Source organism: Pundamilia nyererei, unplaced genomic scaffold, assembly GCF_000239375.1.
Source record: "Pundamilia nyererei isolate P.nyererei 1_Seehausen unplaced genomic scaffold, PunNye1.0 scaffold00280, whole genome shotgun sequence".
NCBI lineage: Eukaryota > Metazoa > Chordata > Actinopteri > Cichliformes > Cichlidae > Pundamilia > Pundamilia nyererei.
The window spans coordinates 470,713-484,933 of NW_005187681.1; the positions used below are offsets into that span (position 1 = coordinate 470,713).

At 42.4% G+C, this 14,221-nt stretch overlaps 1 protein-coding gene across 4 annotated transcripts in view; it reads left to right on the forward strand.

Moving 5' to 3' along the window:
- The window catches only part of rbfox3a (RNA binding fox-1 homolog 3a), a 454,518-nt gene that overhangs the window by 365,138 nt on the left and 75,159 nt on the right, over nucleotides 1-14,221 (forward strand). For all 4 annotated transcript variants that reach the window (XM_005750610.2, XM_005750608.1, XM_005750612.1 and 1 more), the window contains one exon: nucleotides 268-414. In XM_005750610.2, the coding sequence (XP_005750667.1) occupies nucleotides 268-414 (147 nt within the window). The remainder of the gene's footprint in view (nucleotides 1-267; nucleotides 415-14,221) is intronic.

A 14,221-nucleotide genomic window follows, 5' to 3' on the forward strand; every position in this document is an offset into this window, starting at 1 on the left:
AGAACCTTCACAGACATCCTTTGAAATTCTTTTTAAAAGTCATTTTAAAGACCTTCCTTCAACGTCCCAGAGCATCTCAAGCTGTCACTGCATATTAGAAAGAATCTGTTTGTTTTAATGCAGATTGTTGAGTCTACAAAGGTTTAGCAGTCTTACCTCTAACATCAGTCCTATTTTTTAATTTAATTACATTTTGTTTATATAGCAGTATATTTACTGGCAAACAAATGTGGCTAATTTGTGGAATGTTGTGTGTTTTATTTGCAGCATCCAGAGGACGTGGCACAGACCGAGGGTTCGCAGCAGCTCCACCTGCAGCCCAGCGATTCATTAGAGAAGCAGCAACCCAAGAGGTTACACGTCTCTAACATCCCTTTCCGCTTCCGGGACCCTGACCTCCGGCAAATGTTTGGGGTGAGATGAGACACAATGACACGCAATAATTTATGTGCCACTGTGCACTTAAAAGCAGTCACTGCTTTTAAAGAACATCAGCAAATACAGTCAGGAAAAGATAAATCTATGTGTCTGTTTATGTATAGCTATAATTAAAAAACAGAAGTTAACCGTAGTCTACAGACTGAATTTTAATAGAAATTTACAATGCATTATTTACATTGGGTAAACATGAACATTTTCATGTGGCTTGTTGAATAATTTAAACACCCAGCTGCCTACCTCTGAATATTTGGTACGAGAGCGTTGCATCTATTTCCATTCCAAAGGCCACTGACAACAGAATAGGTACACTATAACCATCAGCATGCTCTTACACTGGAAACACACAAAGAAAACAATGTGCTTGCATTAGCATTAGCATTAGCATCACACACACCTGTCTCGTAGAATAGAATAGCATGGAATAGCTTTTTTATTGTCACTGTTACTAGAACAATGAAAGGCAGTTTTGGCATTTCTCCATGTGTGTGAAGTACACAATAGCACAAGTATTTACACATCTTAGTATTTCATATCAAGCAAAGAACTGGTTTCTATGAACGTTTAGAACACTGAGGACATCAGCATAAGCACACAGTCATACAAAAAACTAATCAAAGGCAACAGGTCATTAAAAACAGTCAGTGGCACGCTAACGCTTCATTGTGTTGTGTGTATTCAGTTACTACAGTCATGGAGTGTGTCCCTGCTGTGTTCCTGGCAAAGATGTTGTGAGTGGGCTACGATCATTTGTACTGCAGGTTTTTCCATCAGTTAAGCAAATTCTGATGATCCACGTTTTTGTTCGTAGATCTACTATAAAGTCCACCAGGGGGCGCCCTACTGTAAGGTCTTGGTTGAAGTGCACTCTCTGTATTGAGCTTTCCTTCCTGCTGTCTTCCCTCAGTTCACATGACACGTTTAGAAAATATCGCTCACTATTATCAATTATTAATATTTGTTCTCCTTGGATAAACTCCTGTGTGTGGCATCACGCTGACTGCCTCATCAAAAGCTGTGCCTTTTTCAAATAAAAAAGCGACGTCATGAGAAGTGAAACATGCGGTGTTCTAACATTGTAGCACGCAGCAGTAACAATGGTTGTGCATTGGGTATGTCTTTGGTGTTCTGGGTTTAACAATAAAAATAAATATTCTCTTACGTCCTCTGGTGCCAAATACAAAGTTCTCTCAAGCAATGGAATTACAACTGAGGTTTTTACTAAGAGTCAAGTCAATTCACAGACTATAGATTTACTGATATAAATCCACCATTACCATTAAATATCGTATGATTTCCCCTCTCTGACACATCTACTAACTTCCACATTTCTCTGGTGGAGTTCAATATCTGCTCAAAGTCGGTACAGCCCACAGGCCTCGTCATGTACAAGGCTTTTGTGGGCTGATGAAGAGTTGATGAAAGGGTCCATCAGTTGATATAAATAATGGGATTCCTCAACTAGGGAATTTATCCTCATTAGGTGTATAAAGTGTGACATCTTCATTTTGTGTGCGTCTAAAAGAGTGTAATCTTGAAAAGAAGTGGCACTGTGAACTTTCTCCCACTCACTTAGTGAGGTCTCCAAGGCACTAAACACTTCAACATAATTAAGTAGTGACAGCATCTGATAGAGGCAAAGAAGGAATTGTGAGAAAGAAAGAAACACGAATGTGGAAGCCGAAGAGGGGGATTAGAAGAGACAGACAATTTGTTAGTTCCCACTACAATCAGTGATGCTCAGAGGTCATCCAGCCTCGTTAAGAGCAGGACAGGAAGCACAGCAACAACTGTTTCCAAGTGCCTCCTTCTTCTTCTGGAAGTAGGTTTCGCTGAAAAATTCTCTTCTACAAAATATAATGCAAAGTGTATGACATACAATTTTATACAAGTACTGGGAAGTTACATATTAAAAAGAAATAAATTCAAGCAGGTACATACATCTTATGGGGCGGGGACGGGGAGGGGGACTACAAAGTAATGTCTCTGCATACGTTTGATGTATTTGTTTTGTTTTTTTAGGTCATGACAGAAATTTTTTATAGCTGTATAGTTGGTTAAAATGATGTACAGCAGGAAAGTGTGATGCACCTTCTGGTACTAATGTAACCGTATATCTTAACAGCTATGTGAACTAAGTTACAGATGATTCACAAATTGACGAGTCAGACTTTGCTGAGATCATTTCAGCTAATTTTACTCCTTTTTTGTCTTTGTGAAATGGAAACATTGTCAGTAATGCAGAAATACAATTTCCAAATAACTTGTTTTGCTACTTCAGAATGTCTGTTTTGATGAATGATGTTTTCTGCATTAAGGATGTAACGAGTTGTCAGGGAACCATCCCAGCACTGACAACAGACTCTCTTACACATGGTCACACCATTTCTTTATTTTTAGTGTCAATGTTTTAGCTTCAGGGGTTGTTGGTTATAAAGCAGTGTCACTGCAGTAGGAGTAACTCAGGTTTCACTTCAGTGGGTTCCTCCATTCACTTTAATGGAAATCACAAACAACTGGTTCAGTCTTTCATTACGGTCTTCTAGTCTAACACCAAAATGCAAACAAATACGATAGTTGGAGCATTACACCAAATGAAATTGCATCTGTGTAAAACCCGTTAGAGGAAAGTCATACGAGAACATTACACAGAGGCTTATAAACGAGTTCAAACAGAGGTGAGACAGACACAAGCTGAATCTCTGCATATGTGAATAACACAATACTAAAGAACAACACGCCTTCTTCTGGTTGTTGTGTATAGTTTCAGCAATATAGTCAGAGTCAAGGAGAGAAAACTTTGGTTTTAGAAAAGGATAAACTGGGTTCATTACCCTGGCTTATTTGAGTTGAATTCATAATTAGAAAAACACATTGAAGGGAAATTACCAGGCTGGGTTTTTTTAATGGTAGAATGATAATTGGCATTCACAGCGCCACTTTTTTTTTCAGTTCTCTCATTCTCAAGATGTGAGTGAAATCTGTATTCCAGGACTGCACCTCTATTGATTTCCTGCACTCAAAACTTACTACAAACATTTACCTACGCAGCTATTAGAAGGAAGCCGTCCTGTATTTACCACATGTCAGTATCTGTTGTTATTGGGCATCCAAGAATTTGTCATAATTTCAGATGCATGGAACCAAAAAGCATGCAGGCTGTGCAGCACTTGCAGGAGGATACTGTTCATTTACCCACATGTAGAATGAAACTTGACAAGCTGATGCAGCATTGCTGTTACCCCCTGAGCCTCAGCTGTGTTTAATTAATAAGCAGGCACTTAGTGAGCCAGCCGCAAGAGGGTCCTTACTGTCACGTTTCCCAGGGGTAGGGGTCCTAAATGAGTCATTAGATACTCAGCAGACACACACAGGCTTTTTATACACACAAACACTTATGATCTGCATTACCAGTGTGTGTCTGCGGTTGCAGTGAGCACTGGGGGCTGGGTTTTGTGCTAATGGAGTTTTAATGACATCTACTCCTGTCTAATCACCTGTTCTGAAGGCTTTCAACATCCAGGTAGCACAGAGCCCCCGGCAAGGGAATTCTTTTTAATGCCTCTTGTTCATGGCTACAGTCTCATTTGCCTATCCAATTATTCCATAAAGCTCCTCTCAAACCGGCTCTGCCTCTGAGGAAACGTGGTGTGATTATAATCTGCAAATCTGCTAATTCCCATCAACATATCAGTGTAGCAGTGGAGTCATTTGATCTGAGTGGGTAGTTAGAAAGCCTGGGCTTTACTATTGCTGGGCCTAACAGTGGAGAGAGTGTGTTTATGTTGATTAAGACAATTAGAGTGATTAGAAAGAAGGGGGCACTGATATACACCATTTCATTTACTACAGAGACTTGACTCATCAGATATGTTACATTTTTGGTGCCATACGCAGGATGTTCTTAGCATTTTTTTTCGGGGCTAAAGAGCTTACAGATAAAAGTTTTTCTAAATTAGTTTCCACTGATGCTGTTCACAATATTTCAGAGTTAAGAATAATGCCAAGAATAATGTTGGGTGTAATGCGTTACTAAGTAACGTGTTACTGTAGTTAAATTACTTTTCCACTGAAAAAGTAGAGTAACTAATTACTGTTCATTTTTAGGTATTTTAATTACAGTTACTTACAATGTACTTGCGTTACATTTTAAAATAATAAACTCGCTGAATATCATTATTTAATTTCAATAATTTATCTTCTAAATCAGGGGTCGGCAACCCTAGGCACGCGAAGGGTTAACTGATGGCACGACCATAGCTGGACTGGCCATCGGGCATTTGCTCGGTGGGCCGATGATTTTTTATTTATTTTTTGTAATGGTATAAACAATCAAAGGTGGTGGATTGGCCAGATGCTGGCCAGTGTATAAAAATAACTCAGTTGTTTGGTGGTGGCTGTGGCGGAGCTTCCACAGATTCAGTAACATTAGCAAGTAGTGGAGGCCAGTGGGTGGATGAGAGAAAGAGGAGGCAAGAGGGGAGGCAAGAGGAGAGACCCGAGGCAGCTACCGGTCCGAGTGTCAGGTGAACTGAACTTCAGGTAAGAAGTTATGACCTGCAGTCTATCTGGGCCAGATATAAAGTTTAGGTGTAGTTTTATTTTTGTTGTGCTGACTATTTACAGTCAGTTACAATAACTCGTACTGCGTGCTAGCTAGCATGAACTTTATTTTATTCATAAGTTAGTAGAGTTGCCAACCGTCCCCTAAAAAACGGAATGGTCTCGTATTCAGAGAAAATATTACGCATTTCTTATTGAGGTGAAAAGGAACAGTTTGTCCCGGACTTCAGCTACAACGAAAAAGACACAAAGCTGGAGTTATTCTGTGTTTGCTGCACAGCTGTTCTTCTCCTCTCATTCTCTCCTGTTTCTCCTTCAATCATGAAACTGATCAATGATCAGCTGATCGGCTCTCTTGTTTGTTTATCGCCCACTTTGCGCCAGAAAGAGGAAACCAGCGGATGTCGCGCTAAACAACAGCAGCACGTTTAAGCTTGATCAGCTGTTGTTAGACTTTATTTAATATTAGTTTCTAGTATCAGCTGATGTTTGCTGGAGCCACAGCTGTAAAGTTGCTGGTCATGATGTCGGTTTGGATATGTGGTGAGAGGGAAACATGAAGATGAAACCAGGAGATGTCCTTACTGAATCATCAGAGCTGAACAGGTGATGGAGAAACAGGTTTAAATGACAGGAAACAGGGAAAAGGAAGTCATGAACTGTTTCTGAGAGACAAATAACACCAGGATCCTTTTCTAGGTAGCTGACAGCTGGTAACTGTGCAGGGGCGGGTCTACAAAGTTTTGCTAGGGGGGCAGGTAGGGCATTAAAAGGGAGAGGGGGGCACAAAGAAATACTTTCTTATTCTCATTTAAAATGTCTCGCTGTTATTAAATAATTATCTGAATCTTACAACCAAAGTTTTTATCTGATGTAAAATGTATAGATATCATACATATATACCAACAAGACAGTGTACATCCCTGTCACCACAGCGTTTTCATTCAAAGGCTTTGTGGCTTTAATACCTGGTGGGCCGGTCTCTAGTCAAAATGAGAAGGTGCATTAAAAAATAAATGGCCGGGCCAGCGGTGCACATCGCAAATTAGCTCGCATAGACACATTAGTTGTGCCACTTCTTAATGATGGTATCTTAGCTAACAACCCCAACTACCAGATTCAACTTGTAATTGGCTAAAAATAACTTCACCTACTGGTGAGAGGGATGTTGCTAGCTGGCAGTTTTTTCAAGCGATGTTGAAATTTCCACATTCAGACACTTCAAATGCTTCAGGAGCTGTCCGCTAAGCACAGCATCAGTACTGCATTTCATTCAAAAACTTGAGATAGAATTCACAATGTGTTTTCAGGACTTTCAGGTGTTTGAACCAATGTTTTCTTTTCTGATCGCTGATAGCTGCCAACATCTGCGAACAAATATAATTCTATAAAGTTCTTCTATATATTGTGTAACTGTTAATATAGAGCGTTATTAAATTTATTGCTAATGCAGTCATATGGCACACTGACTTCTGAGGAAATTTTAGATGGCACTCGTCATCAGAAAGCGTTGCCGACCCCTGCTCTAAATGTAGAAGTAAACTCTACCGCTTTAACATCGCTGTAGTGCAGATGCGCGTCATTTCGCGCCAGTTTGCTGCATAGTCGTATTCTAAAGCGGAAGATGTCGGACTCGCCTGATGCGTGTGGCTGTTTTATGAAATGGACATATTCCCGTCTCTTCACTTTTCTGAAACAAGCAGACAAGAATATTAAAGTAATATCTAAGATATGTCCTGGGGAGAAAAAACTAACTGCTGTTAATAGCACGAGTAATCTACTGAAGCGCCTGACACAGAGCATAGACGAACACTTCTGAGTGATCCTTGTTCATCATCCATCCAAGTAAGATGGCGTGGCCACATCCAGACACCTTCCTGACCGCTCCGCTCCGACTATCCACTTTTCTTGTTTTTTACTTATTTTTTGCTCTGGTTTACATTCCAAAATCCTCTAGTCTTATAGTCTACGACCGCAGATCACTTGTAAACATCGTTGACAAGGTTGCACATCTAATCTTGGACACTTTTAAACCCGACCCATCCTGGCCACCAGAGATTCTACGCGGCGCGGAGAACAACAAAGGACGGGCCGCTCATCCGAGGCGTAGAACAAAGAAGCGCCGGGGGAAACGCACTGGCATTAGGAACAGACTAAGACAGCAGGCGCATCGCGCACCACTTCCCAGTATCCTACTGGCCAACGTACAATTCATGGAGAACAAGCTCGATGACCTAAGAGCAAGAGTCACCTTCCAACGTGACATGAGGGACTGCAACATTCTGTGCTTCACGGAGACATGGCTGACCCCCACTGTGTCGGACCAGGCCGTAACTCTGTCGGATTCATTTTTTGTACTCCGCACGGACAGAACGGCAGAGTCAAAACCAAAGGTGGAGGAGTGTGTTTCATGGTAAACAGAAAGTGGTGTGATGCCAGGAGCATTTCTGCTCTCTGCAGTGGCTGCTCGCCACATCTGGAGTTCCTGAGCATTAAGTGCCGCTCTTTCTATCTGCCCCATGAGTTCACCTCGGTCATCGCCACGGTGGTCTACATCCCACCCCAAGCGGACACAGGTATGGCTTTGTTCGAACTACATGATGTGCTGAGTTCGTTTCAAAACAAGGACCCAGGCGCAGCCCTCATTGTAGCAGGAGACTTTAATAAAGCGAACATCGGACAAGTCATGCCAAAATTTTACCAGCATGTCTCGTGTCCAACGAGAGGGGATCGAATTTTGGACCACTGCTACACGCCATACAAGCAGGGCTACAAAGCTGTCTCACACCCGGCTTTTGGGAAGTCTGACCACAACGCCATCTTCCTCATTCCCCAGTATAAACAAAACATACGGAGGGAAGAAGTAACCACGAGGGACGTGAAACGGTGGACTGCCCAATCAGAAGCTACCTTACAGGACGCACTCAACGACGTCAACTGGGACATGTTCAGAGCATGTGCAGTCAACATCAACGAGTTTACGGAAGTAGCAGTATGCTTCGTCAATATGCTAGCGGAGGAGATTATCCCCACTGCGAGAGTCACCACATTCCCAAACCAGAAACAGTGGATGGACAGATCGATCCGCACTGCAGTGAACGCCAGGACCCCCACCTACAACGCGGGTCTCTCCACTGGCGATATGAGCACCTACAAAGCGGCCTCATACGGCGTGCGACACGCGGTGAGAGATGCCAAACGTCTGTACCGGGAGCGTGTGGAGTCCCGCTTCCACCAGGGCAACACAGGGAGTATGTGGCACGGACTACGCACCATTACGGACTACAAAGCCAGGGACACTGCGCCGATCAACGCCGACTCTGCATTCACCAACGAGCTGAATCAGTTGAGAGATGAGATAGCCTTTATTTGTCAGTTGCAGGTCTTTTGCCCACAACCGAGATGACAGACCTTGCCGACCGTACATACAATACAAACATCACATTGGGGAGACAGGTCAGGCCAGGTAGCGAGGAAAAAACATCGAAATGTGCCACACAAAAGGATAATACAGGAATGCACAGGTATCAACACACCATAACACAATAAACACAGACAAGCAACATGGGAAAGTGTTCCAGTGTGTACATCTGATCTGGGACCGCTGCAATCTTTCGACTGCGCCTCCAGCTGACCAGATGTCCACATCAGAGGGGAGGTGGAGGGCCCAGACTTCTCGTTAAGGGGTGACAAGCAGCCACCAAGGAGTGAGCCGGTGTGTACTCGGGCGCCCACCCCCGGACACAAAGAACCACCAACGCACCGATGTCTGAGGGCGTCTGACACTGGCAGGGGGAGTGGTGGGGGAGATAGGCCTCCATACCTTGGAGGACCTGAGATGTCCCCAGAGAGGTGGCGTCTTATACCCAACCTGACATATAGACACAGACATATAGGCACACACAGATACAAACATCCATTCCCACCCTCATACTCTCATATGCAATTACTCAACACTCACCCAACGTGGAGACAGACATAAAGAGACATTGTACACACAATCACACTCCCCAAGCGTACTCTAAGCCCCGGGACAAAGGGCTGGTCCGGATGGGCCTAATCTGAGAAACATTTTGTAGAAGACGTTTTGTACCTTCGTAGCAGACGGAAGGGCCAGCCGGACCATCACTGGGTTCAGGACCTCCTGGATGGCGAAGGGGCCAAGAGACCGAGGGGTCAGTTTCTTTGGGAATGTGTCTGCTGGAGAGCAACACCTGCTGGCCGACCTGATAGTCCAGGGCGGGAGTGCGACGGCGATCTGCCAATGCCTTGTTCCGCTCAGCTGTTCTCAGGAGCGCCGCTCGGGCAGCCCGCCAGACCCAACGACAGCATCTCAGATGGCGCTGGACAGAGGGGACAGCCAGCTCTCCCTCAGTAATGGGGAGGAGGGGGGGGTTGGTTCCCCAGGCAGGCGCGACAACGCATCGGGCTTAGTATTCCTAGAACCGGGCCTGTAAGTAATGGAGAAGTGGAAACGAGTAAAAAATAAGGCTCACCTGGCTTGTCGTACGTTGAAGCGCTTGGCCGCCCAGAGATACGCCAGGTTTTTATGGTCCGTCCACACCACGAAAGGCTGCTCAGTGCCTTTCTCTTAGCAGAGAAAGAGACTGCTAAGAGGAGTGAGACAGACAGAAAATAGTGAGCCACCACAGTGACAACAGAGGGACCATGTTATTGGAAAAGATTCTGGATCTATAAGTAAATTTAAAAAATGTTCAAAATTAGAATTCTTTACCATCTTGCCATGTTTTATTTCTGAGCAACACAAACCTCAAGAAAGGGTTACTTTAGAGATGAAAATGGTTAAAGGGTGATTTATTGAATGCACAAAAGGAAATCTTCCTAAAGGAAATCCAAAAATACTGCACAACAAGCTAAAGATACCACAAAATAGGACAATTTTTCACTCAGCTTACTTTAATAATTAACCAAAACAATAATATATCTAAAAAAACTTTGAATCATCTTAAAGATAAAGTAAGAAACATTTTATTGTTTAGTTTTAATAACATAATTACAGTCAGCTTTCTCAAATAGTATTTATATAAGAAGTCTTCATTCACACGATCATTTACAAGCTTCCTGGGTTTAACACATCTGCCTTCCCTCCAAAACAACTCTAATTTGAACTAATGGAGACTGCTTTTTTAGCTGAGCAAAGTAATGCAGTTATTCGCTTTAATTCTTGATGATTTCATCTGAAGGATCGTATTGAAAAAATCCCTACACACAGGAAAACACAAATATATGCAAGCATGTACACACATAGGACATACGATTGATTGTATGTAAGTATAGATGTAGTTTCAAAAGTGACGCCTAATGGCTTAAAACTTCATTCTTCTAGTTTCAAAAACTAGAATTGAATAGACTTAACTCAACATTTTTTCACTCTCTGTGTTTATACAGCATTTAACCATTAGTTATCTCCCTGGTATAACTCTGCTAAAGAAGAAACGGCATCTCACTAATTTGGAAGATCAACATTTAGCCTGGAAAAAAACAGCCATTTTACTATTCATCACTGATTGAAGAAAATAAGAACAACCCCAGGTTTCTCTTCAGCACTGTAGCCAGGCTGACAAACAGTCAGAGCTCTGATCAACCTATCTCTAACAATCAGCTACAGTATGTACCACAGGCCTTCAAGCTGGCTGTAGTCAAAAAGAATCTCTAGACCCAGCAGTCTTAGCTAATTATAGGCCAATCTCCAACCTTCCTTTCATATCAAACATCCTTGAAAGAGTAGTTGTCAAACAGCTAACAGATCATCTGCAGAGGTTTATTTGAAGAGTTTCAGTCAGTTTTCAGAGCTCATCACAGCACAGAAACAGCTTTAGTGAAGGTTACAAATGATCTTCTTATGGCCTCTGACAGTGGACTCATCTCTGTGCTTGTCCTGCTAGACCTTAGTGCAGCGTTCGATACTGTTGACCATAATATCTTATTAGAGTGATTAGAACATGCTGTAGTTATTGCATGTAAATGGAGAGTCCTCTTCACACACTGAGGTTAATTATGGAGTTCCTCAGGGTTCAGTGCTAGGACCAATTCTGTTTACATTATACATGCTTCCCTTAGGCAGCATCATTAGAAGACATAGCATACATTTACACTGCTATGCAGATGACACCCAGCTCTATCTGTCCATGAAGCCAGATAACACACACCAACGAGTTAAACTGCAGGAATGTCTTAAAGACATAAAGACCTGGATGTCAAGACAGTAAGAAGTTACTTTTTGTTTTTGTAGAAAAGGACATGAATGTTTAAACATAGTGGGGTTAAGGTGGAACAGGTGAACCTATTTAGGTAAATTCATCACATTCCAAATTTTTATACAATATGCACATCCCAAAAAAAGGCCCTGTAGCACATAATTAAAACTGCACAGAGTAAGTTTTGATACAAAAAATAAGGTTAACACTAAGACTGTACATGTATATACAAACATAAAAGAAAGAAAGAAGCAGTTAATTATTCTATTAATTCATAAGTCAGAACAAAGTCAAAGCTTTATGTCTTGTACTGGAAAAATAATAGCAATATTTTATAAATATTTTTTTCCTTTTTAATTTGCTCAATATGCTCATCTTAACCAAAAAATAAAATTTTAATATGTATTCAAATTGTGTATGACCTGACATGGATTTTGCTGGTGAACTTCTTTCATCTTCAGGGCTGGTGCTGTAGCCTTGCCTTTGCTATGCTGTCTTTTATGTTTATTTATTTATTGAAATAACTACTTGATTCAAGGTCTAGTTATGGAGAGTAGAAGGCTAAAGATTACCATATTGCCTGAAAAAAGTTAGTGCTGCCTTAGTTCACAAAGCCATGAGTTCATCCCAGCTGCTCCTAAAGCAAAGAGCGCCATCTCTGAATATGTTTTATGTTAAATTGATTTATACCAACATCTAGTATCTGAGTAATGCTGAAAATAAAAAGTGAAGTGTTGGCCAGTAGGCGCCCCAGGGCAGCTGTGGCTACAACCGTAGCTGCCTCCACCAGTGTGTGAATGTGAGAGTGACTGAATAGTGGAATTGTAAAGCGCTTTGAGGGCCTCGAGAAGCACTATATAGATGCAATCCATTATTATTATTATTGCTTGGCCTCCTGAGGGTGCTGGATTTGGGATGAAATCCTCCAAGCATGATAAGGAGCTTTCTTGTCTTGTCAGTGGCTTCTATCTCCTTTGTTGACCAGCTTATTATCCCAGCAGGGTATCTAATGGCGTAGGGCATCTATGGGCGTGATCTTGTTCTTCCAATTTAGCTGACTCCGCAGGACTTGGCTCACCCTCTGACTTTGAAGTTTGGCTTTTGGCAATTGGCTTGAAGTTGTCCTCTAGTGTTGCTCATCACATCCCCATTGAATCCCCGATAAGAGATCTTAAGGTCCTGAAAAGATTCTCCTTAATTCCATTGCATACTAAATATTCATTGGAGTGCATGTCTTAGTGTGACTGCTTCCATCCACATATTTCCAGGAATTTCCAGGAATGCTCACTCTTTGTTAAAGTTTTGCCCCAGTTTTTTTTTCTTCATCTGTTTATGTTAATTCACAGCTCTCTTAAGGTCCTGCTGCAACATTTCAATCAGGTTGAGATCTGCATTTGACTGGGCCATAGTAGCATTGATTCTTCTCTCTTTTTTAACCATTCTGTAGTAGATTTGCTGCTGTGATTTGGCTAATTTTCCTGTTTCATGAGCCAATCTGGGCCAAGCTTTAGCTGTTGGAAAGATAGTCTCACATTTGACTCTAGAATACTTCAGTATACAGAAAGACCACATTTGACTCAGTGACTTCAAAGTGCTGAGGTCCTGTGGCTAAAATCAAGCTTAGATCATCACCCTTCCACCACTGTGCTCAATCGTTGGTATGAAAGTGTTTGTGCTAATATCCTCTGTTCAGTTTGCTCCAAAGGTGGCACTTTTCAGCTTTGCAAACCTAAGATATTCCACCATTACCTTCTTTATAGTGAAGTCTTGTCTTTATAACCTTTCCAAACAATATGTCGAACATTAAATTTTTATTTTTTAAGCCTATCAAAACTGAGAGCTATTGCAATGAGAATCATGATTTGAATGCACTGCTAACTCAAAAATATTCACGTTTATAATATAGGTGTGAACCTGGAGAAAATTGGCAAGGACATCCACTCCTGGGAAGATTGTGGCACTGCGTGTGACCTAACTGAATGCTCCAGACTTCTGTTGTTAGGTGGTGCTCACACTTGCTGAGGATCAATTAATGAAGTGTATTTGATTAGCGGGACTTGGTTGCTACTTACCTCCTTACCTTAAGTGTTACACGTACTACAACAAAGTGCAATTGATTGGGAATAACAATGGGGATTGGCAACTTAAAATCACATAGCTGGGTCAGCAAATGCTGAGGTGTGTGCAATGGGAAAGTTGGCAGAGGTCACAGACCTCCAAACTGAGGTTAGATTAGCTCAGAAACAGAGCACAGAGAGCTTCATGGAATGGGCTTCCATCAGGGAGCAGCTGCATCCAAGTCTTGCATCACCGAGTGCAAAGAAAAGTGTCTAATGCAGTGTAAAGCACCCCTCCACTGGAGTAGAGAAATCTGGAGTAGCAAATTACGTTTCTCCATCTGGGTTTGGCATTGCCAGGAGAACTGTCTGATTTGTCTGCCAAGTGTACATTTTGGTGGAGGGGGGTTATGGTGTGGGGCTGTTGTACAGGAATTGAGCTCAGCTCCTAGTTCTGGTGGAAGGAACTCCTAATTCTTCTGCATACCACAACAAGAGACTGTGGAGACTGTGAGCCAAGCCTTCCTAGAAGAGTTGAAGCATTTATAGCTGCAAAGGGTGGTCTAACGTCACATTAAACCCTATAGAATGGGATGTAACTCAAGTTCCGGTTCAGAGCAAGAATGCGCGCTGGACGGACCAATCAGTGGCCACGTTACAGGATGCACTCGATGACGCAGACTGGGACATGTTCAGAAGCAGCTCCGATGATGACGTCAATGTGTTTACGGAAGCGGTTGTGGGATTCATCGGGAACCTAGCGGATGATACCGCGGAGAAAAAGACTATCAGAACCACACCCAGTTTCACACCTTGGCTCAGGCGATTAGAGGATCATCAGGGGGTCTGTCCCTCTGTGAGGGGATACTCCCACTAGGTTTAAATCTGGGACTCCCCACCATTTGACCTTAGAACTGAAGAAGCTTCTCGGATGAGAGGTGAAAC